General features: G+C 39.8%; 1 protein-coding gene across 2 annotated transcripts; it reads right to left on the bottom strand.

Annotated features, from left to right (window-relative positions):
- Positions 1-441: 441 nt before the first annotated feature.
- POU1F1 (POU class 1 homeobox 1) lies at positions 442-13,849 on the bottom strand. 2 transcript variants are annotated; one of them, XM_075850916.1, is made up of 6 exons: positions 13,708-13,849; positions 10,953-11,102; positions 5,475-5,696; positions 4,505-4,669; positions 2,118-2,178; positions 442-655 (listed from the first exon to the last, which is right to left on the bottom strand). In XM_075850916.1, exons 1-6 carry the CDS (start codon positions 13,847-13,849, stop codon positions 442-444), a joined length of 954 nt encoding a protein of 317 aa, XP_075707031.1. The 2 variants fall into 2 exon arrangements, with proteins under 2 accessions (XP_075707031.1, XP_075707032.1); XM_075850917.1 differs by having other exon boundaries at positions 10,953-11,021.
- Between the last annotated feature and the right edge of the window lie 12,302 nt (positions 13,850-26,151).

Below are 26,151 nucleotides of genomic sequence, written 5' to 3'. Positions count from 1 at the left end.
AAAACTCTGCTTTGGAATAACACTTTACAATGTTTCATTGTTAAAATCAACATAAGAAGTTAAGTAACTTTGCTTTACTTGTGTTGTATTGATTTTGAGTTACATTATGTTTTCTACTCTACTTATGTCTCAAAAAATAAATATCTAGTGGTCCCCAATGCACAACTTTCCAGAGAGCAGTGTATTGTGGGAGCTTAGATCAGTAACCCAGTTACAGACATCACGTCTGACAGCAGGGTGGCGCTAAACCGTTGTCTGTTTCCAAGGACAACCAGCAGGACAACTCATATATAAGACTACAATTAAGCTAAAAGTAAACCATGTGGACTAATGTTGCTGTGTCTCAGTTATATAAGCCGGTAGTTAGCTGCTATTGTATAGTTGCCTGTACATTATTAATGTTATATCTAAAGTGCGGTGTGATGCTTGTGTTCTCTGGTTTCATCTGCACTCATGGTGATCTTTAGAAAATGTGGTAAAAGAATTCTGGTGCAGGCTGGTCTTCACTCTCTTCTCTCTCTGTCTGCGATTACAGAACCAAACTCGAACAACTTCCTTTTCCAGGTTGAGACTTTCGGCCATCCTCATGATTTCTTGTGACGAGGGTTTACTCTGTTCTCCAAAATGTGATTCCAAAGCTTCTTTTGCAGCTATGCTGTAAGTAGTATAAGAAAAAAAAAACCATGGAGACGCTAAAACACTGCAGACAAGTGTAAAATATGATACTTTCAGCGTCAAACTTCAGGCATTCCTTCAGCAGTGGTGGCACTTATGTGGGCACTGTGACCAGGACTTGTGGGGGCATAGTAGCAATGCTATGGAGACATTGTGAGTCACTGCTAGGTGGGCAATGTGCCTGGCTCTAATGGGGGCTGGCAGTATGGTTTTACTGTTATGGGGACACTGTGGTTTCTGTGGTAATATTGTCTTTAACTACAACAAAAGAAAAATAACATATACTGTATTCTGGCACTGTGGCTGTCACTGCTATGGGAGGAATAGTGGCTGGCATTGCTAAAAGGAAACTGTGGCTTCACTGTTATAGGGTAGTGTTATTGTCACTATTATGATAACATTTAGGATGGCACTTGGCACTACACAGACACTGGCACTAGTATGGCAAAAGTATTGGCAAATATAATGCTTTTAATGGTACCTATGGGGGGGGGGGAGATCGGGGGAACGGCTGTACCTATTTCTGATTTCCAAATGTTAAAACAAGAACGTTTTTCTTCATGAGCAGACAGCTAATGCAGTGAAGCCAGACTTTAATAAATATGAAATAATAAAGTTTACTTTTATTGAAAGAAAAAACAAGAAAACGACCTTTTGTTTACTTCTTTGCACTAATATCCCCTTCCCTGGTTGACCTTTTTGGATATTTGTCCTTTTACACTGAGTCCTGCTATACAAGAAAAAAATCTATGTACTGCACAAACCTATGGAGACCTCTTTCACTCCAACAAGGTGGTCTCTATGACCTCTCTGTAATTCCTTCTTTGTGGTACCCCAGGTCAGGGCCCAAATGAGGGTTAGGCAGAGTAGTCCTAGAGCACCATGAAGGACAACTGTCTACAAAGTTTGGTCTATACACAGTTGGACAATGTGTGTGAGTGGCTACTAATGCTGTATGACACAACCATACATACTGTATATATATATGGACATGCTTGCTCAGCAGAGCCAAACATGTATGTCACTGGATGAATTAGGACTGACAGCTGTCCTGCCAGCAGAATGATTGTCCATCCAACCGCTATCATGTCCAACTTTAGGGACCACATTTTTAAAGCCCTGTCTTGGCCACTAAGAGACCACTGCTTGGCTGCTGGTGGAGTATTTGGCTTTTATACATAGTTACATAGTTGATAAAGTTGAAAAAAGACTCAGGTCTATCAAGTCCAACCTATAATCCTACCGTGCTAATCCAGAGGAAGGCAAAACCCCCATGAGGTTGATTCCAGTTGCCTCATTAGGGGGAAAATTCCTCCCTGACTCCAATATTGCAGTCAGAATAAATCCCTGGATCAACGTCCCATCTCCAGAATCTAGTACTCAAAACCTGTAATATTATATTTTCCAAGATATACAGATGTTTCTAGCAAAGGGCTTTTTACCTTATAGTTGTTCTGCGTTTTCTTTTACGTTCATTCCCCCCAATCTTTTCATTGTACAAGGCTGTGTGGAGGCAAAATAACAACTTATCATTACATCAAATGTCTGATACAAATCTGCAGAATTTTTTTTTTCTTTTATTGATTTTTTTTTTTTTTATTGGGAGGTCCTGTGTATTATATTATACTTATAATGTAAAATATTACGAGGACTCTGTTCACATCACATTTACTGATGAACATAAGCAACGGACATATTTAAGTGTATGCCTGTGCCATGTCTCCCATTGTAAAGTAATCTTATGCTGCGTGGAATAAATTTTTTGTGTGATCCCATAGTACTGAAAACTGTAGTTGACTAGGTTTCTCAATACAGTTAAAAAAAAGGCGTCCTGAAATATACCAGCCAAATGTGCCAAAGGGACACTCTTTTGGCATACATTTGGCTACTGAAGTCTGTGGGTACAACAATGCTTATGTCAGAAAGTGCATATGCAAATGCACTTGTGGTGTGAACAGAGTCTTATTCAAGTGGGAAGCAATCACTTTTAGCACCATAGACATGACGCTTATCATCTTTAGGGAGTAGTAGCTGGCATGTTTGTTGATGGTTTCAGGAACATACAGATTGTTTTGGTGGAGCTTAACGATAATATAGAGCTTGTAAGGTATTGGTACTGCTTGTGGAGATCCAGCTGGTGTAGGGATTCTTATAGGCAATGCTCCCTGGGAAAAGTTTGCAAATTAGCTGTCCTTCAGTAGGAAACTGTGTAACGTGTAACGTCTATGGCCGCGGCCGCGGTCCGTCGTTCTAACTTACCCCTCGATGACCGCGGCCTTGGACATCCTGCTGCTGTGCTGCGCATCGTGACAAATGCTCCAAAACAGTGCTGTCTACAGATAGTCTCTGGTTGGCTAATATCACTCTTATATATCACTCAATATTTGGAGGATAGCTCATTTGTATATAACATGGGGTTCAGTCATGTCATCCCTTTTATTTCTATTCTTGAGGCTATACATGTTAACACAATGGGGGATATTAGCTAAGCAAAATGAGGCAGTATGGGTAAAAAAAAATGGAGTACTTGGCATGCTTCAAATTTATTATGTGTTTTACGCCTACCTTAAGAATTTTTAAAAGTGTCTAGAAAAAGCAGAGTGGCAAAGAGGAGTCTTAAAATGCACCAAATTATCATATACGTCCATCCAAAAGGTGGTGTAACGATGAGAAATCTGTTTAATGTGACCATCGACACGCCACATGCACCATTTTAATAAATTTTGCACATTGGGGCAAATTTATCAATGCATTTTTCCTAGTTTTCAAACAGAATGTCAAAATTATGAAGCCCCAGCGCCACTTTTTCCAACACATGCAGTAGATTCTTTAATAGGGCACTTGCTCTGTTGAGAAATCTGGAATGTGCTTCATGGGGGAGAATTACTGGCACATTTTGGGAATAATTCTTCTCCAACAACACTAATAATAAATCTGCAATATTCCACTGGGGTCAGATTAAAGTTCTTCATAGAATACAGATCTCATATGTTTTTTACATTTGAGGTTCATGGACATTACTATTAAGTTTATTATCAATAGATTATACAGTAGAACTGTCACTCTTTAGAAATGGAGACCAATATGCGAAAAATACCATTCTCTTTTAAAGGGAACCTGTCACCAGCATTTCACCTATTGAACTTTACTTATTCCTCACTGGCCGCTGCTATCAGAAGTTCATTGCCGTTATCCCCTCTCCTAAACTCCTCCTCCAACTGTAAATAACGGTCCACGAACATTTCGCTCTTTTTATCGTAATAATCCGGTGTCCCTTTGTGCGCACACACCAGAAGAGGACATCAATGCACAAGCGTGGGATTTTGTGTGCTGGGGGAAGGCGAGCAGCTGTCAATCAAAAGTAAGGAGGCGGGGTCAACTCAGGAAGACTTGAGGAATGAAGATTTGACTCTTTTATGCTCATTAGCATACGGCGTGGGAACACTAAAAAACTGAATACTAAAGGTACAGAGCCGACTAAGAAGACAATTATAGGTTATATAGAAATTATTTTTCACCCACTATCACCAGGTATTGCTGGTTTAATAGGTGAAATGCTGGTGAGAGGTTCGCTTTAAGATCTGGGATAACTGAGTATCTCATTTGACTGGGAGTTTTATTTTATCCATTTTAGGTTATGTTCTGCTGCCGGCCTAATTTTTCTTGAAGTAGCTGTCATGGCTTAAAATCCTGTCAGGTACAATAAACCTCTTTATGAACCTGATGTCAGGTAAAATAATAAGGCTGACATATAGTGGTGTTATTTTATCAGACAGTTTATAGTTCATTTAGGGTAACAAAACGAAACATTTATGGCCATTTACTTTACCTCCAACTTGTTCTGCTTCATCCAGCCACTTGGACAGGATGGACTTTAATTTACAGGCGTTCCTAAAACTCAGCTGTAAATTTTCAAAGCGGCAGATGGTTGTTTGGCTGAATTCGGAGCCATGAACAGCAGCTAGGGCTTCTCCAACATTTGTCTGAGTGTAACCTGCTTGAGATTAATAAACAGATTTATATGTCAGGGAGAAAAAGGATTAACACAGCACATAAAAGGAGTATTCAGACATAGGATATCCATATGATATGTCAGAAGTGTCTGATCAGTGTTAATCCATCGAATGGGAGAATGGCGATCATTGATTCTGCTGGTATTTATTGAAGAATTACAGAAATAGCTGATCAAACACTTGGTTGTCTCATACAATCTGTCACTCCCCATAAACTTCAATATAGACTGCCACTGGCCCCCTCTTGCCTCAGGTTTAGGGTCGTGGGGTGTCATCGTTGGGACCCACAAAATCAGACATGTATTACTGCCATGTATTTTAATGTCTTGTATTCAATGGGGCTGTGTTGCAATACTAGACAAAGCAGTGACACAGTGAGCGCCCCTAGTGGCAGCTGCAAGAAAAAGCTATGACTATATGTCGGGAAGACGAAGAAGCAGTTCAGTGCCGGTATGCCTCTTACCACAGGTCTTAAAGCAGTCGTGTGGTCTGTCTCTATGGAAGACAGAACCCCTTTAAAGTTTATCTCCATTTGCTGAGCAGTTGATTGTAACTTATATTTCCCTGTTATCGGCCATGTCAGGCTAAGTAGAGGCTAATATTCTTCTAGAATAGAATTAATGCTATCAAATTTAGAAAATGTCTGCCACTATGATCACTATTTTATCTCACATACCTCTATTAGCTGTACTATTTATACGTTTTATTATTATCTACTGCAGATTTTAGGTTTAGTGGTCATTTAATACATTATCATTCAATACATCATCAGTAAGAGATCCATACCCAGCTTAATCCTTCTCACTTTGAATTCATTGGCAAACTTTTCCAATTCTCTGATTTCTGGGGAGTCGATATCAATGGGCTCCTCAATAGCTTTGTTCTTTCTTCTGAAATCTTGCTTGAAGTCTGCTGTCGTAACATCATCCAGGAGGGTTTGATGCACAGGGGCAAAACCATGGCCCAGAGTGCAGGAGCTGGCACTCATTAAGCAAGGCGGTAAGCTGCCTGCATGGACGCCTGTGGAAGCAGGAAAAAGCCTGGGTTTTCATCATTTGATTATTGAGTTGGTAAAACAAATTTGGATTCAATGTATCACTCTGTATTAATATATATAAGATGAAAGTATCATTCCGATTAAACACTTCCCCTTAAAGAGGCTCTGTCACCAGTTTATTAATGCCCTATCTCCTAACTAATCTAATAGGCGCTATGATCCTGATAACTACAGTGTAATTCAAAAACGTTTATTATTTGCTAAGTTATGTGCATTTTTCTAAATATGCTAATTTGGCTATACTTGCCAAATGGGTGGTTACTCTTTCTTTTCGCTCCGGGCGGTGTAATGTTTTCTGTATGACTGTCCAATCAGCGTCATACAGTTCGCCTCTTCCCAGCCAGCAACACAGCGTGATCATACATTATACAGCTTCCATTCCCGACTGTGTGTTCAACTGGTGATACCTCTGTTTTTTTCACAGCTAGAACCTGCGATTCTGGTGCCATATAAAAGATTAGAATCTCATCTTTCATATGCCACCAGAACCGCTGTTCTAGGTGGTCCACTGCCTGAGATATGGCTTTTTGAAGTGATCCCCCTTCCCTTCAGCCTCCGTCTCTCACACTGTGTGAAGCAGCTCCATGCTGATAGGACAGCGTCAGAAGCTGTGAGGTAGCTCCACCTCAGGAGAATCGCTGGTGTTACCTCCCACTTGTCTAGTAGAGCCGAATTTGCATATTTAGAAAAAAGCTCATAACACAATTTTCACTAGCATAATCAGTGTGTCAGTGCCTATCATCATTACTGCGCTACTCATACAACATAATGACACCGGGCAGAGTCAGGACGTTGTATGTGAAGCAGCACCGATGACGTTGAAGTGCTATGCTGCATCTAAGGCTCTTTCACTGCTCTGCGTCAGGACCTTGTATGAGCGGTGCTAAAGTGATGATGGAGTTGAAGGGGAGAAGAGGAACGGTGAGGTGAGTATGTGTATTTTTTGCTTTATATCCGATGGGGAAAATAAGTTGCGTATTGCCGCAGTCGTTACACCACAATTGTGGCGCACCACCCAGCCGAAACTTGCAAAACATTTATAAGGATGCTTTTGCGTGTTAATACGTGTCGCTGTTTAATATATATGCATCACAGTTAACCCAACTTAAAGAGAACCTTTCACCTCCCCATACATGTGCAGCTGAGTGCAGCATGTAATGGGGAGGGCTGCACAAACCCTGGGGCACTTTACATTTTTTTCTACCTCCCTCCATTATTTAGATATGGGTGCCGTTATACTTGGTGCCCGATATTTAAATAACCCCCTGAACTGTCAACGGGGCGTGTACTGGAAAGGGGGCCTGTTACTATGGCTGTGTCACTGTCCAATCAGATATGGACAGTGTTACAGCAAGAGCGAGGATAGAGGAGATAGTGTGTGCGAGCGCGGACGCACGCTCCCACTCTTCAGCTTTCAAGATCAGTCTTCTGCCGAACTGGCAAGGGGGCGTGTCACTGCTACGGACAGTGTAAGAGCTGTGGAGAGGCGCACGCACATGCGTGCTCTCATCTCTTCAGCTCTTTCGAGCTATCAGACTTGTACATTGTCTGCCAAACTGGCAAGTGGGCGTGTCTCTGCTACGGACAGTGCAAGCGCTCCCCAGCTCTTAAACTTTCCGTAGCTGTGACACGCCCCCTTGCCAGTTCGGCAGAAGACTGATCTTGAAAGCTGAAGAGTGAGAGTGAGAGCGTGCACGCGTGCGCACACTCTCTCTCCACGCTCTTGCTGTAACATTGTCCATATCTGATTGGACAGTGTTACAGCCATAGTAACACGACCCCTTGCCAGTACACGCCCCATTGACAGTTCAGGGGGTTATTTAAATATCGGACGCCAAATATAACGGCACCAATATCTAAATAATGTAAGAAGGTAGAAAAAATAAGTAAAGTGCCCCAGGGTTTGTGCAGCCCTGCCCATTACATGCTGTACTCAGCTGCACATGTATGGGGAGGTGAAAGGTTCTCTTTAAGAAGTTTCAGCCTTATGTAAATGCAGATCTGTATTATTACACTAATTCTTCAGCACTATAATATATGTATAATTGTATTGCCTTATGCACAGGTCAAAGCCATGTGTACAGCGCTTGTAGGCACCAAACAGGAACCTTATGATGAAAATATTCTCCCCTAGAACCAATGGTGTAATAGTCTCATGGAGCATATGGATTTTGTATGAATTATTCAGAAAAAAACTCTATATGCCTCCGTATGATATCGGTAGCATACAGAGGTACAGTAGGGCCCCATGGACTTCTACAAAGCTGTATTACAGATCTGTACAACTTGGAGGCTGTAAAGAGCCGTAATACGGTCAAATGCATATAAGGATACTGAGAGCTGACATTAGATGTACATTAGGTCCCATACTGTACATCTTATGTCAGATCTCAGTATCTTTATATGTATTCTAACATCTCAAAAAAATTGCCCAGTCATTGTGACATTTACAGTAGCAAAATGTAACTCATAGTTTAGTAATAAACCCATATGAGGCTGTTGCTTTTTTAGCACATTATCATTTCCAAAAATCATGGTAGCAGAACATTTTCTCAGGACGTAACATGAAACAAAGTACATATCAAGGGGTTAGTGGATGGTATAGAACAATAATGTGTAGTGGAAAGGAGACCTATAACTTAAAGTTGTTGAATTTTTCGATGCTTCTACCCTCAAGGCCAAAGAAGACAACAACTCTTTACTTCTTGGATGTAATGAAAAAAAAAAATATATATATACAAAGCTACATAAAGCTACAATATACTCAACTTACATCTTCCCAACAGCTTACCTTGTAAAGTAGTAACTCCATTCACAACATTGGAAAGGGGCATACTGCATGTTTGTAAAATCCGTGTCTGGGAAATACTTGCTGATAGCATTTCTGGAGCAGAGGGTTTTATTCCTGAGAAGAGTTATTGTGGTATAAAACAGGTAAACAATGCTGAAAATATTTCCATGCTATAGGGAGTATTTGAGAAGCCATATTTTTTTGTAAACGTGTAGATCCCAGAAGACTCGGGGATAAAAGCGCTATTGAAAAGATCTATTTCCTTTTTCTGGGATCTGTTCCCACCTTTATAAAAAAAAAATGTCCGGATCCACAAATAGACAGTCCACAAAGACAGCCCTAAAAATGTTCCCATAGGCTCTTTGCACATGTTCGTATCATGGCTCCGTACAGGAGCTGTATAGTTGGGGCTTTCAGAAAGACTTTTCTGATCTTCCAGGGTGGGATCTGATTCTGTTTTGGCACTATATACAACTTCTACACAAAGCCATAATACAGCTATGTACAGTACACGGAGCCTTAGGCGGGCTTCACACCATGTTAGGTAAATCTGCTCACCCGTACATCTTTGTTCATCAAAAATGAGATTGGGTAGAAGTACAAAACATTGGAACATGGGAAGCAAAACTTTTGATTCTGCTTTTAATGAAAAAAAAAAAAGAGGTACATTTATGTGTATGTGAGTTTTCATTTTTAAAGAGGCTCTGTCACCACATCTTGTACATAATATGATCGGCGATTTAGGGTGGTATATAATTTGCCACTTGATATAAACAAACTGTAATCTGTTGAGGGGCTACGGCGAGTTTGAGATTCTCTTCAAACAACAAATTACTTTTTAATGTTTTGGATATCATTTCACACTCCCCTATAAGATAAGTGTACACATAATGAGCAAAACGTAAGACACTTTTACACGGGCCAATTATCGGGCAAACGAGCGTTCACAGAACTCTCATTCCCGATCATTGCCCTGTGTAAACAGCGCAACGATCAGCCGATGAACGAGAAAACGCTCGTTCATCAGCTGATTGTATCGTTTATGCTGCAAGAAATATTATAGTTTTCGCCAGCACATCTCCCGTTTACAGGTTGACATGATAGTAGTAACGAGCGCTTGTCCCATACACAGCTCCTTGTGAAAGGAGAAAAAGAGCGCCAATCAACAAGCTGTCTAGGTGATCGGCACTCATTTACACGTCTACACGGCCCATGTCGGGCCGTGTAAGAGGACCCTTACCCTCACTCATTCATGAAACTACAAGGAGACATGATTTTATCATGATATAAAGTAATATGATAAGGTCAATTGGTGGTTACATGGTTACACAAAGGACTTTATGTTGATGTGATGGAACTAGATGATGAGATGATGGAAAGTATGATAGGTCTATAAGGGTCTCATTGCATGTGTACGTTTTCTGTATGAGCCGAAAAAAACTCCAAAAGTATACGCCAATGTACCCTGGATTTTTGAAACTGTATGCTATGCAGTTGCAAATGTTGACCATAGACTCATATTATTGATAAAAAAGCGAAATTGCGCAGGAAATGTTTTTTTTTTGCTGCGCAATTTTCCACACTGCGCTTTTCTGTACACGAAACAAAAGGTCTACTGATGTATATCAGACTGGTGGATGGCAAAAATATTTTTTTGGCCATCCGTCGGCCTTATAATACACTACTATGGCATCATTTCTGAAACCTATAAATAAATAAAGTGTACTTCATGTTATCATGTCATGGATTTACATCAAATGTATTTACATCAGTAGAAATGTCCTTTGTGCCTATCCAACCCTGTTGACTACAACCAGTTACTCATGTATACAAGAGATTTGGAAACAAGTGGTTTAGACAGGACTCTCCTGGGATATTCTAGTATTTTCCAGGTGACAAGACTTTGTGCTAAACCTCTTTACCACCAACACAATACAGAAAATAAACAAATCGGTCTGCACTCCTGTTTGCAGCTGCAATCAAAGAGTTTTTATTTGTAATTATTCCATATCGATAGTAACTTCACAGTATAAATTGTAGCTGTAGCAATGTTTCGGGCACACATTCTTCAACAGGCTCCTAGAGCTCACGCAGAATTTGCAGCACAGTGCTACGTAAGCTTTACTGGCCTGATGAAGGGCGTATGCCCAAAACTTTGCAACAGCTACAATTTATACAGTGGAGTTACTATCGATATGGATTGATTACAAATAAAAACTATTTAATGGCACCTGCAAACCGGAGGGCCAAACTTTTTGTTCATTTACTCATGTATACAAGGACATTTATATGTGATTGAGGTTCTTACAGTATTCCTATAAGTCGGGATTAGCAAATGGAAGCTTGAGGTGATATTTATATGAAGGAAATTCACTAAATCACACTCTACAGTAATTGGAAAACTGGAAGCTCGTACCTGTCATCACTCCATAGGTAGATTGCTGGTTTCCATAGTGGCATGACGGATTTGGGTAGTGAAGCCCTGCTGGTATATTTTCCACATTAGGCACAGAGAAGTATATATAAGATAATTTAGGATTTTGGACCAAAGACAAAACAGACGGGACTGGTAAGAAAATGTATAAGTATTCCTGAATATTCATTGTATTCATTCCATTGTAAATCATTATCCTACATGTTCAATATGTGATGTCTATACATATGTTATATTAAGTCTTTAAAACCAGCCCTATACAACTAGTTTGAAAAAAAACAAAATTCAATGGCTTAAGTTAAAATAATTTTTTGTACATTTTTAGTCATATATCTTTCATTATCCTCTTAGTTAAAGGGGTTTCCAAGTAGTTGAAAAATCTCCAAAATGGTGTTAAATAGAAAAACAATAATTTTTGAATTTACTTACCTTTCCTATTTTTCGAACCCACCTTTCAGCTATTTATAAACCTGCGTAATGATGTATTATCCATATGTAGTGACTGTAACAGATGACACATCATTTTGCAGGCTCGTAAACATCTGCAGGAGTCCCGGAGAGTTAGGGGCAATGAGGGACAATTGGAAAGGTAAATATATTTAAAACATTTTAGAGCTTTTGTTCAATACACAGAAACCCCCTTTAAAAAAAACTTTTCACTGGAATATAAGAATATCACCTGTAACTATAATTTCCATTGTCCTCAGCTGTTCTGTTGTTAAAACTTTATTTCACTATTTCTGAGTTATATCTGTTTCTGTGAAATCCACAGTAAGTGGCAAGCAATATATGGCTCTGAAAATAGTTGTCACCAATGCCTTAGCTTCAGTGGGCGCAGAAGTAGATGTCACAGCTGGGTCCCTACATCTAAGGGGCTTCTAAGCCTCCAATACAATGTACAAAAACATTAGCATTTTACAGGGGCGTTACGGGGGGGGGGGACTGGAGGTGCGTGACCCAGTTTCTGTTTGTTGGGGGGAGGATGGGGAATTAACATTCCACTTTGCCGTGTTCAGGGTATTTAAATACCAAATTAGAGAGCAAACCTATTAACATGATAGGTGATAAGTGTTAGATTGGTGGGGTCCTTCCACTTGGACCTCTAGTGACTGGAATATCCCTTTATGGCTTTTGCGCAGAGACCTAAGGCCTTCAAGCTATACCCCTAGTTTTCATCTAGCTTTCCCAGACTCCTTAATGGCAAATCTGCCTAGATAAGCAATGATATATCCCCTGTGAAACAACTAGGCAAATTTCACATTTATTGCTCATCGACAATCTTGTGGGTCCTATAACAGCAGCCATTTTGGTTGCCCCAGAGATTTCCCAGAAAGAGATATAACTAAGAGTTCAATACAATTTGTAAAACCTTGACAGAACAGGTAAAGGGCTGGTATTTTTGTCTCCATTAAGGATTCTATAGATTTTAATGCATACACAATGGACAGTCTAAGGAATCACATTTTTTTAAAATAAGTTTTAGAGTCCTGTAGAATAATATTGAGAAAATCGAAATCCCAGTAGAATCATTCAAGTATAAAAAGATTGAATAGATTACTATAAGCAGTATACCTAGTGCTAAATTAAAATTAGAATTGTAATAGTGTTTGTTATAATTCTATCACATGACCATTATGAATTTATTATAAGTTCCTCTACTTATTTGTATTTCTATGTTTTTATCCTTTTTTTTTTGTATTATATTGTCCGGCTCAATGGAAGGTCATAGTGCTATGTAAATAAATAATAATTATGTTCTGTTGTGGCTTCTGTAGTGCCGATTCCGTGGTACGGTGGATAACAATGGTGCCAGATGAACCACTTACAATGGGGTCTATTAGGGTTCTGTCATGGTGTAGCTTTATTCCTCCCATCAAATTTAGTGGAATTGACCACGGAGGCCTTTAACGGAAACTCCAATGCAAGTGTGAACAGAGCCTAATTTCTAGTACAAAAACTAATAATATTTATAATAATAATAATAACAATAATAATAATAATAATAATAATACAATTATTTTACTTATTCAAAAACATATAATTTTTGCATAATGCAAAATAAAATAAATAGTTAAAGTTGTTGTGTGATGCATTATCAGCAACTAAAAGCTTTAACGCTTTTCAGACATTTTAACATGAGGAATAACATAGATGAAAAATTATAAATATTATATTATATTATATAAATATTATAAATTAGATGCATTCCTTAGAAATGGAAATCATAGCTGATAACATTCTCAATAAGATAAAACATGAGGAATCTACATTTATATGGCCACATATCACTAATAATGCTCTTGTTTCATTGTTTATAGAAATTCATTTTTTTTCCTTCTGTATATACTAAGAAGTTTTTAAAAACTAAAATAGCCTTATAAAATAAAATGAGGACAAAACATATTCCTCTATATATTTTATATTTATACAGTCTATAGGCATTTAATTAAGCACATGGGCCTCATAATAATTGTTTAAATAGGTAGACTTCATTTGCATAATTTTGTATAATTTAGGACACATGATTTTTTTTATAAATATCAATTTCCAATTTTCCAATTTACATATTTACAGTTCAAGCAGAACATAAGCATCATAAGTCAGATAGAGAACAGTCTGTCATCTCACTATGATACTCTAACCTAGAAATACAGTTTGCACACACGCTGATTTTTAACTATAATAATATATAGCAATAGAGCCAAAATAATAAAAAAAAACATTAATTTGGAAATACCTGCGGAGACCACGTTAGTTGTATGATTGGTGACAGGCAGATACTCTGCAGTGCTGTGATGCATCCTAAGGGGGAAAGTGGCTGAAGAATCAGAATTTATAGGTACAAATGTATCGGCTGTCACAAAAGCCTGGAAACTCATCGCCCCAGACAATAGAGATAAACTAGAGAGGAATTTTGTAAGTTTTCTCCAAGTCTTTTGTGGATCTAAAATAAATCTTTCAAGAAAAGTTATCTTTGGCTTGCATGTATGCATTAAGGGACTGCCTGGCGAACGCATGGCGTGTGCAGGTATTTATACTCTTAGGAAATCCCTGTATCCATGTTAATGATTTCTTCCCAGGAGATTGCTACATAAAAGCATCAACTGTCCTTCCCACCCAACACAACAATACCCGACCAATTGGTCTGACTGAACAGAAACCTGAGATGCTCTATTCATTTACTGTCTCTCTGTGCACTGGCCAAGGTAGGTGTAAGGAGAGCAGAGCAGACATCAGAGACAGAGTCTTATGGATTAACTTGGGAAACTTGACAGAATATGTTTCAGTACATTTAAGGTATAAATAGTAATATCAAGAAAAAACTTCATATTAAGGCTCTTATTTTTTTCTTATTAAAATAAATAAAAAAAATATTTACCTATTTAAATACTTTTGTGAAAATTACCTTTAAGTTTAGTGAAGTACATAAATACCAATCCTCTAATATATACTTATATTTGGAATCAGCCCCTCTACAAATGGGAGCAATCCAGTGGTGTGTATATAGAGGAGGAGACCCAATAGCAGGGGGTCTTGGTGCACCCATCCCATTTTAGGAATCAAGTACATTGCTAATGTTGCAGCACTTGTACAGACTGTTAAAATGAGGGGGGGGGTAAAACTGGAATGGGTTCCCTCTCTCCAGGGGTCCCATATAAGCTGCATAGGGTGCCTCTATGGCACGTACGCCCTTGGAGTCTGGATTTTGCTTCTGACTTTTAAAAATGGAAACCTATATCTGCTACCAGACTGGTAGGAAATATATTGGGTATTCCCTTCATTATTGCTTCTGGGTGTTTCTGAATTCTGATAATATCTATTAATATAGTGGGCCCAGTGTGATAATAGAAAAGGCCAATTCTTTCCCCTTAAATCCATCAGAATAATAATAATAAGGTGTTTTCTGGCTGATGACAAAGAATCTGCAGAGAATTAAATGCCCCATTGATTCTTGATAATAGAAATGTATCAAAGGGTTGTCTAATAAGAAAATTCAGAATTAATAGAGGGGGTTCCCCCCCGTTTAGGATACTCATCCCTTAGCCAGAACAGAGAGCATCTGCAAAGAGCGTCTTCGCTCTGGAGGACCAGACATGTCCGTGCATTACATTGGACAGTCAAGTGATTTAATTGGGAACTGTGTAATGATTCATTTCTTCTGTGGTGGCGCTGCAAGTACAGTAAACACTTGATGACAGGTTCCCCCACAAATTAGAGAAGATCACGGGGTTAAGGATTCCCTTTGATCTGCTTATCATCAGGAGACCCTTATTAAAAATACATTGTACAAAGGAGATCAGCCCTATGTATTCCTATGTATGTAGTTGTGTAATATATAAACGTAGAGTAAATTTTGGCTAACCAAACCTATGTTTTAATAACCTAAAAAATACTCATAAAAAAATATGCATAAGTGTGCACCAGCTTGCATAGTATATGTCACTTTGTACTGTTCCTTTAAAAGACGTCTAAAACAATAACCACATGGCGAAATGTATTAATACCAAAAGCGATATTACAAATCAATTTTAGTTTTATGTGTTTTTATACAGCCGATTATTATCACTGATGAACATGTAAAAATGGTTTTGCTTCTATAAATAAGGCTAGGACGGCTGATTAAACTGAAGTGTGGACGAGGCTGAAATAAGAGGGGTCTGGTCAGTGCAATACAGATAAGCAGGTACACAGAGCCAATTACGGGACTGAAAAGAAGACACTTTCCCATGCAGCAACACAATGTGCCAGGTTTTAGAAAACATATAGATGGCTTATTAGGTCTTGCTGCTGATGTCTGCTTCGCTGACTTTTCAATGCAACCAAGCATAATTACATTATAGGTGACAATAGCCTAAAGCCAGATTTTGAGAAAACCAACATATTAAGGTAAAGGACAAATACAGTTAGATTTGGCTTACAGAACCACCTGTCCATGCTGAGCCTCCACTCTCTGTGCTAGAAATAAAAATGTATATATATATATATATATATATATATATATATATACAGACCTACATATATATATATATATATATATATATATAACATACACAAAAAATTATATATATATATATATATATATATATATATATGTATATGCAGCTAAACATTACCTGTAGGAAAATGGCAATTTATGAATTCTCATTTGGGGCTTATGCTCTCGACTGTGTTTTTCTTCATTGTGCTATCCGCATTAATTGCGTTAGGAACAGTGAATCATTAGTTTCTATGGGGCCCTGCACACAGCAGTGTTTTTTGCAGATCTGTTGTTTAAGCAAATTATAGAACATGTCCTATCGCTGGCCGTTTTTCCAGGCCCATAACGCTCATCCAATTCTATGGGTCTACAAAAAGTGTTGCTAGGAGACGCCTGGGAAATCCCCTCACAGCATCGTGGATGACACAGAACGACTCTGCAGAGCTGTTGAGACACCAAAAAAGCCCCAAAATGTCCAAAATCGACCCTGAGCGACTGATCACTATGGACTACGTGCAGGGGTGTAGCTAGGGGGGGGGGGCAGACGGGGCATGTGCCCCGGGCGCAGTTCAGAGGGGGGCGCCAGCGCCACCTCCTCCTGCACTATAATTGTACCTGTGTCGCAAGGACACAGGTACAATTAGAAGCAATGAATGACAGGGCACGTTCCGTGCCCGGCCATTCAGCGCCTTTCCACAAATGAAGCGACTGGTACCTTTTGTACCAGTGAAGCTTCCGTCGATGAAAGGCGCTGACTGACTGACAGGGAAAGTCATCCTGCCCAGCCAATCAGCGCCTTTCATAGACGCTGTGTTCAACCCCCTGGAGACCTGCGCAAAAGAGAGCAGGTCTCCATGGCTGCCGGACGGCGTGGGAGCGGGAATAAGGTGAGTTTGAAATATTATTTTTTTTAAATTGTAATAGAAGTGTGCGGCTGTATATACAGGGGGGACGACTTTGTCTACACGTGGGGGCCTTTGTCTATCTACAGGGGTGGGCTATATACAGGGGGACTATATCTACAGGGGTGGGCTATATACAGGGGGACTATATCTACAAGGGGTGGGCTATATACAGGGGGACTATATCTACAGGGGGTGGGCTATATACAGGGGGACTATATCTACACGGCTGGGCTATATACAGGGGGACTATATCTACAGGGGGGCTATATACTGGAGTAGGCTTTCTATAGAGCACCATATACAGGGGTGGGCTATATAGTATATAGCCCCCTGTAGATATAGCCCACCCCTGTATATGGTGCTCCATAGATAGCCCACACCAGTATATAGCCCCCCCTGTAGATATAGTCGCCCTGTATATAGCCCACCCCTGTAGATATAGCCCACCCCTGTAGATATAGCCCCCCTGTAGATATAGCCCCCCTGTAGATATATTCCCCCTGTATATAGCCCACCCCTGTATATAGCCCAACCCTGTATATAGCCCCCCTCTGTAGATATAGCCCCCCTGTGTATAGCCCACGCCTGTAGATATAGGCCCCCTGTGTATAGCCCACCCCTAGATATAGCCCCCCTGTGTATAGCCCACCCCTGTAGATATAGCCCCCCTGTGTATATCCCAGCCCTGTGTATAGCCCAGCCCTGTAGATATGGTCCCCCTGTAGATATGGTCCCCCTGTAGATAGCCCACCCCTGTATATAGTCCCCCTGTAGATATAGCCCACCCCTGTATATAGTCCCCCTGTAGATATAGCCCACCCCTGTATATAGTATCCCACAAATAGCTCCCCCTATAGTGCTCCACAGAAAGCCCACCCCTGTATATAGCCCACCCCTGTATATAGCCACCTCTGTAGATAAAGCCCCCCTGTGTATAGCCCACCCCTGTATATAGCCCCCCTGTGTATAGCCCACCCCTGTAGATATATCCCAGCCCTGTGTATATCCCAGCCCTGTGTATAGCCCAGCCCTGTGTATAGCCCAGCCCTTTAGATATGGTCTCCCTGTAGATATGGTCCCCCTGTAGATATGGTCCCCCTGTAGATATGGTCCCCTTGTAGATATGGTCCCCCTGTAGATAGCCCACCCCTGTATATAGTCCCCCTGTAGATATAGCCCAACCCTGTATATAGTCCCCCTGTAGATATAGCCCACCCCTGTATATAGTATCCCACAAATAGCTCCCCCTATAGTGCTCCACAGAAAGCCCACCCCTGTATATAGCCCCCTTGTACATATAGTCCACCCCTGTATATAGTGCTCCACAGATAGCCCACCCTTGTATATAGTATATACAGGGGGGGGTATCTGTGGAGCACTATATACAGGGGTGGACTATCTAGTGGAACACTATATACAGGGGTGGACTATATGTACAAGGGGGGCTATATACAGGGGTGGGCTATCTGTGAAACACTATATACAGGGAGCGGACTATATGTGGAGCACTATATACAGGGGTGGGCTATATCTACAGGGGGGCTACATACATGGTTGGGCTATCTGTAGAGCTCTATATACAGGGGTGGGCTATATCTACAGGGGGCTATATACAGGGGTGGGCTATCTGTAGAGCACTATAGGGGGAGTTATTTGTGGGACACTATATACAGGGGTGGTCTATATGGGGGCACTATCTACAGGGGCTCTATGGCAGGCACTATCTACAGGGGGCTCTATGGCAAGCACTATCTAGAGGGGGCACAGTGTGTGTGTGGGACATGGTGTATGGTGCTATTATAATTAGAGGTGCAGTGTATGGCGCTATTATATTTAGGGGCGTAGTGTGTGGTATAATGATAACTTTATATTTATTTATAGGTGCAGAAATGTTGGAAAAGTGAGAAGCTGAAGACATGTGGGCGGCAAACTGCAGAAATGGGCTGTGACCGGGAGAAGTCATCATAGAGGTCTGGACCAGATGGAGAAAAAGAACTAGAATCTGAGACGTCACCGGTGAGTCACTTAATGTAAATGTTCACTCTGCCTCTAATCAGCACTGTAGTCACTGTATGATCTGCAGCGAGATGATGGGTGATATGATTATGATAGGATTTATTTTTTGTGAAACGGCATCTCCCAGCATAGCCTTACCATTGTTCGGGCTATGCTGGGAGCTGTAGTTTTACGCCGTACAAACCTATACGGCAGGGGTTGCACTAAATTGAGCTGTATTTGTTCTGGTGCTGTATATATGTACTGAGCTTGGTTCTGGTGTTGTGTATAGAACCATATTGCTTGTGAAATGTACAAATAATTTTATGCTCGCGTTACATAAAAAGAAATGACACGTCGATTGGTAGAGAAAACAAACACGGCGAGGGGGAAGGAGGTGTCGGGAAAGAGGTTGGGGGGGGGCGCCAAACTGAATCTTTGCCCCGGGTGCTGGAGAACCTAGCTACGCCTCTGACTACGTGCACCCAGAACTCTGGAACACCACAGCAGAGACCTATCATGACTGGATCTGCAAATATGCGGCCTGGGAGGAGCTGTGCAAGAAGCTTCTATTAGAGAAATGGGAAAGATCTAGTCGTGTGCAGCGCGTTAAGATTGGTAAGTGCATTCACCGGTGTCCATTAACATGCAATCAAAAGTAATTGCCCCCCATTCCTGCCATCTGACTGACATGCAGGTGGCGCAACTATTGAAAAAAAAAACAGAAAACATTTTTATACGAAAAATTAATAAATGTAATGTCAGTTATACCTCAGCTCGAAAGCCCTTGTCAAGGGTCCTCATTCTTTAGCTAGTCCCTACACTACTAAATAGTAAAATTGAAACTAACTAGAAAACAGGTAAACTAAACAGTCCAGACTTCAAACCAAATTAATGACCACCACGGAATTCATCCAGGTGCCATGGAACTGCTCCCCCAGGGCTAATGAAGTAGTCAGCATAGAGTTCCTGGATAGCCAGTTCTCAAGTTTCACGTCGTCCACGCATGGTCTGGTACAAAGTGTCTGATGGGTTAAACACATATTTGGTCCAAATCACCATGCAGGGCAGAATCGTGGATCCTGGTGAAATTATGAAGGACCACAGAGGCTTGAATCACCAGGGTCGTACTGTCCGGATCCATCTGTATGTACAACATGAACACTAGGGTGGACACAAGGTATAGGGGGAAATTTTATTTTCGGTCTATCTTCCGGGGGACCCCCCTAAACGTTGTCAATTGGCTAGAAAATTTGATTTCAGCTCAACTTGATACCGTTAACCTGTTCCTCATTGAGGTTAAAGTTTAGAAAAATTGTGATTTTTAGAAAAAAAATCACAGTTTTTCCTCCTTAAAATGGAAACCATTCATCCTAGAAACCTGATTCTCATCTCATTTCATAGGAAATGTTGTTGTCTTGAAGTTTGATTCTTATGACTTTGTATAGATTTAGTTGGATTTAGCATTTTTCGGGTCAGGTCGTGGTGCTTATCCTCAAAAGTGACTTTTCATGCAAAGGCTTAAAAACATTGCAACATTCAATTACATCTGCTTTCCGGATTTTGCTTTTTGTATTTTTCATTTTGTACATTAAACGTGGTTTAGTTGGAGGTGTTTTCAAAAGTAAATGCAACAAAATCAAAATTGAAAATGAAGGAATTAGGGGAAAAGAAGAGCAAGGAAGGTGTAAAAATTATAACAAATAGTGTTCAAGTGCATTTTATTAATTATATTATTATATTATTCATATTATTGCATTATTATTATTTGAAATTTTCAGATTAAGGTGGTAATGGCTTAGATATGGTGGCTTTTGAAGAGTCAGGAAAAATTTGTCTACATACAGATTTTGTCTACATTTGTCTACATTATCAGCAGTTGAACATTGGGGGACAGTTGGGAAAATCCAGGCAATGTGTTTTGATACCACGGCAGTAAATACTGGTCGCCTTAGGTGAACCTGCGTTTTGCTAGAGCAGTCATTAGAGAAAAACCTTCTGTAGTTAGCATGTCGCCACCATATTTTTGAAGTTATTCTAAAAGCAGTTTTTCATTGCAAAATGGCCACATCCACTGGTCCTCAGCCAGACATTTTTTGAAAATTCAAGACTGGGGGTCTAAGCTAGACAAGACTAAATACAAAAACAGGAATAGAAGATGAAAATATTAGACATAAAATAATTAATCAGGACCAAATTTCAAGTTTTCTTTTTGAACAATTAAAAAACCAAGAGCCCAGTGATGATTATAAAGAATTCATCCAACTTTGCCTTATTCTATTAGTACGTCTTCCTCCAAAATAAATTTCTTTTAGAGTACCTGGCGCTATTCATCACGCTAGATGGATGGCAAAAGCCATTTATTCTCTCAAAATATATCTTTTCAGGGATCAATTTTCGTTAACTGATTTAGAGATAAAAGGTATTGAAGATATTTGTTTATTTATAATCAATATTTATATAACAGCGTGGTTCAACGCCCCCAAACCCACTTTGGCCCCCAACCAAGACCTACAATTAGTGAAATCTTTAGTTAAATACAGGAAAATTGATAAAGAGGTTGCAGACAAGGCACTTTCTAAAATGATAAACCATCTGTGTTATCTCAACTCGGAGTAAGTCGCATATTCATTTTTCGATGATACATTAGGAAAAAATATCAAAACAAGCATGGTTGGAAATTTAAGGTCCGAGGTAGAAAATTATGAAGATGATTGTGATGACAGGGATGTAAAAGCAACACTCAAGTCTCAAATAAGTTGAAGATTTATTGGACAAAGAAGTTGATTTTTTTTGTTTCTCCTCTAACTCTATTTTTTTTAAAGAGATTTGAAATCGATACAGAATTTTTAAATACTGATCCCAATGTATGGTGTGAAAATCTACATTATTTAAAAGCGAAAAAAATAGTTTCAGGGTTGTTAATGACACAGCTGAAAGGGGTATAAAATTAATCCGACTTCAATTCCTCTTTGACGAAAGACAAAGAACAACGACAGTTTCTGTTACTAGTTGTATCTGAATGTAGACAAATTTTTCCTGACTCTTCAAAAGCCACCATATCTAAACCATTACCACCATAATCTGAAAATTAATGTAATAATATGTATAATATAATAATAGAAATAATAAAATGAACACTGTTTGTTATCATTTTTACACCTTCCTTGCTCTTCTTTTCTCCTAATTCCTTCATTTTCAATTTGGATTTTGTTGCATTTACTTTTGAAAACACCTCCAACTAAACCACGTTTAATGTACAAAATGAAAAATACAAAAAGCAAAATCCGGAAAGCAGATGTAATTGAATGTTGTAATGTTTTTAGGCCTTTGCATCAAAAGTCACTTTTGAGGATAAGCACCACGACCTGACCCGAAAAATGCTAAATCCAACTAAATCTATAAGTTTTAGCAACAAAGTCATGAGAGTTAAACTTCAAGGCAACAATTTCCTATGAAATGAGACAAAGAATCAGGTTTCTAAGACTAATGATTTCCATTTTAAGGAGGAAAAACTGTCATTTTTTTGCTAAAAATCACAGTTTTTCTAAACTTTAACCTCAATGAGGCACGGGTTAACGTTATCAAGTTGAGCTGAAACTTTGGCAATCACATTTTCTAGCCAATTGGCAACTTTAAGGGGATCCCCCGGTAAACATTCGAACATTGATTTTTTTGTGACCAAACCTAATGAACACCCTCCATTTGCTGAAAAGTATTCCACAACACATATGCAGCGATGTGAATAAGTTCGCGGTCACCAGGAATCCAGAAAAAAAAATGTTGTTGAAGAATCATTTCTAATTCATACATTTTGTGCTATCAGGGTAACACGGTGGCAAAGGGCAAAGGTCCATAGAACAAGCGTGTCGGCTGTATCTTGCAGCCGACACTTCAGTGCAAAGAGAGAGATAGATGGCACATAGATAACCCATTAGATGCCGCTGTCAAAGTGGTTAGAAACAGGGGGGGCGGCCCCCTGTATTGTTGCATCAGCCCCCCCACAAAGTTATCGCAGAGTACCAATGGTTGGCCATCTTTGTACCACTATAAAGCCCTGCTTTCGGCAAGTGATCAAAAAGTCTAATATACCTCAAGATGGTACCAATAGAAACTACAGCTTGCCCCGCAAAAAAGAAGCCCTCAAACCGCTCAAGCGATGAAAAAAAAGTTATGATTTTTAGAATATGGCGACAAAACACAAATTTTATTTTAACAATTTGTTTTTTCCTTGTAATAGTAGTAAAACATAAAAAAACCTATATAAATTTGGTATCGCCGTAATCATATTGACCCACAGAATAAAGTTAATATGGCGTTTTTACCGCACCGTGAACGCCGTAAAAACTAAACCCCCCCAAAAAATTGAGGAATTGCTGTTTTTTTCCTATACCACCCCACAAATAATTATTTTACAGGTTCCCACTACATTATATGGTACAAAGAATGGTGCCATGAAAATCTTCTGGAAGGTGGGGAGGAAAAAACGAAAAGTGAAAATCAAAAAAATGGTTGAAAGAGTTTAATGACTGCACAGGTAAACTTGAATAACACTATTATGTATACAGGGTGCAGTTATATTTTAACGGTACTATATGTTCACATGTGGTGTGCTGTAGGAAGTCATGACATTACCAAGTATACAGTAAAAATACAAGTGTACAGTTTTGTTTTCATAGCTTGAATGAAGCTCTGTTGCAGTTCCCAGCACAGCAGGTGTCCATGTGCGCCGCTGTTAACCCCTTAAGGACACGGCCAATTTTGGCCTTGAGGGCAGAACAATTTTTTTATATTTCCCTCTTTGCATCCCGACGCTCATAACTCTTTTGTTTTTTTGTACGACATAGTTGTATGAGACTTTGTTTTTTGCGGGACGAGTTGTACTTTATGTAGGTACCATATTTTGTACAAATAAATAATCGTTTCATTTATAGAAATTTTTAATTTATAGAAAATGCAGAAAAAAAGCAGTTCCGCTGCAGTTTTAAGATTTATTTTTTTACACCATACACCGATCATCATAAATAATGTTATATATTTGTTGTACAGGTTGTTACTGTCGTGGCGATACCAAATATGTCTATATTATTTTATGTTTTGGGACTTGTATTTTAAAAAGTTTATGTATTATAAAAAAAAATTGTTTCTGTGTCTTTTTTTTTACTTTTTATTTATTTATCATGAATTTTTTTTACATTCATTTAACTTTTTTTTTAAATCCCATAAAGGGATTTTTCATTTTGATTTTTATTTTGTAACTGTAATGTACTGGCATAGATCTATATGCCAGTACATTAGCCTGTTACTGATTGTACGGGAACCTCAGATTCTACCTCAGTATGCCCTAACAACAGGAAGTATATTTAGACGACCCTGGGCTGTCTGGCCGTACAAGTTATGGGCATTGATCGCGTCACAGTTATTTTCTGTGACGCTATCAAAGTGCAGTCCCCCCTCCTTGAACGCCGCTTCCACTTTCATCGTGGCATTCAAAGGGTTAACGGCGGAGAGAGGATGTTTCTCTACTCTCCGCTGTCAGAGCGGGGCCGTGGCTGTGTATTACAGCCGTTGCCCCGCTCTCGATCACGCGCACAGACGGCTGTCAAACAGGACGAGAATGCTCGCCCTAGTGCGCGAAGTACTCGCCGCTCAGGACGATTATTCTCGTCCTGTGTCGGCAACAGGTTAAGGAAAAAGCTAGAGGAGCCTCAGTCACACCGATCATAATGTTATGGCATATCCTAGAGCAGCGGTCCTTATCTAGCAGTGTCTCCTAGCACCAGATTTACCGTCAGGAGCGGCATAACAGCCGGGCTTCGGCTCACAAGGTCCTGATGCTGACCAGTTCATTTCAGGGCTCTGGTATGGGGTCTAAATTATTTTAGGAACTGGTCTGGGATGTGATTTAATATTAGTGGTATGGTCTGGGGTCTGAATTAAATTTAGGAGTCTGGTTTGGAGTTTAAATAAGTTTAGGGGTCTAAGTGAATGGGACAGTGGTGCAATACCTTGCACAGCCAATACACATGCAAGAATGAATGGAGAAGAGAACCATGTAAACAATCAAGAGGCAGTAGGACTCGTACGAGCGCCGCAACCCCTTCAAACAGCTGATCTGCTGGGGTGTCGACAGTCAGACCGACAACGATCTAATATTGATGGCCTATCCTAATGAAATATCAGCAATTTTAATAACCTGAATAACCCCTTTAACTAATTTTGGGGTCTAGTCTCAATTAATCTAGGAGTTTGGCCTTGATTTCTGATCACAAATAATAATAAATCTTAATGCAAATAATTCTATAAAGTTTTCTAGACATTAATGAGACAACATTTTTACTGTTGGTGTTCAGCTCGGACTTTTACCTGACCGCAGACCAAGATAACCTTTATTATAATTAGTTGAGTACCCCTGTCCTAGGGAAACAAAAGTTACATGTGAAGAATATTTAAAACATTAACCTCCATGTGGCACCCTTTTAAAGTATGGCATGCTGGTCCTTGTAGTTCTGCAGCAGCTGGAGGGATACAGTATCTCACAGTGATGACCTTTTCATACTTCATCGCTGGGATGAATATGTTGATTAAATCACTTTGCACAGAAGATGTTGTGTTTGTTACTGAAACTGAAACCTGAAAACCCAGGGAACAGATGATGTTTTTGTCACTTGATTCACTAATATTCATCAATGCAGACAGTGACCTCTGTTAATGTATGAATAGAAATGAAGACTTGTAATTTGAAGGAGAACATGTGATAATTAGCATTAACTATGTGTCTCTTGACCAATATGTGACCCTTTGGGGCTTAGGTATTGATGTGATTGCTGTGCTCTCATTTCTGCCTGTCTTTGAAAGCACGTACAGTACTTCTATGCATGACACAGCACTGTCTACAATATGAAGCTTTTCCACGATTTGTCCAGCACCCACTTTTATGAAATTGTACAAGTATGATTTCCACCATTCCCGGCCAGGTGATTTTGCATGTGGAGTTTCAATGCCTTTTTGGTCACTGTGGCCATACACATTAGATGAATGTCTGCTGATTCCCCCCCCCCCCCACACACACACAATGTGCCCTCACACTCATTTCCCAAGAAAATAGTACCACATGCTGTGCCCCCTGAAAATAGTGCCACACACAGTGCCCCCTGTCGACGGAGCCACACACTGTCCCCTCTGTAGACAGAGCCACAGACAATGCACCCTGTAGAAAGTGCCACCCGGAAACAGTGCCACACACAGTGCCCCTGTAGACAGTGTGTGACACCTGTAGATAGTGCCAACTGTAAACAGTGCC

Source organism: Rhinoderma darwinii, chromosome 2, assembly GCF_050947455.1.
Source record: "Rhinoderma darwinii isolate aRhiDar2 chromosome 2, aRhiDar2.hap1, whole genome shotgun sequence".
NCBI lineage: Eukaryota > Metazoa > Chordata > Amphibia > Anura > Rhinodermatidae > Rhinoderma > Rhinoderma darwinii.
Note: the sequence above shows the minus strand (reverse complement) of the source record. Positions and strands in the feature narration are given on the sequence as shown.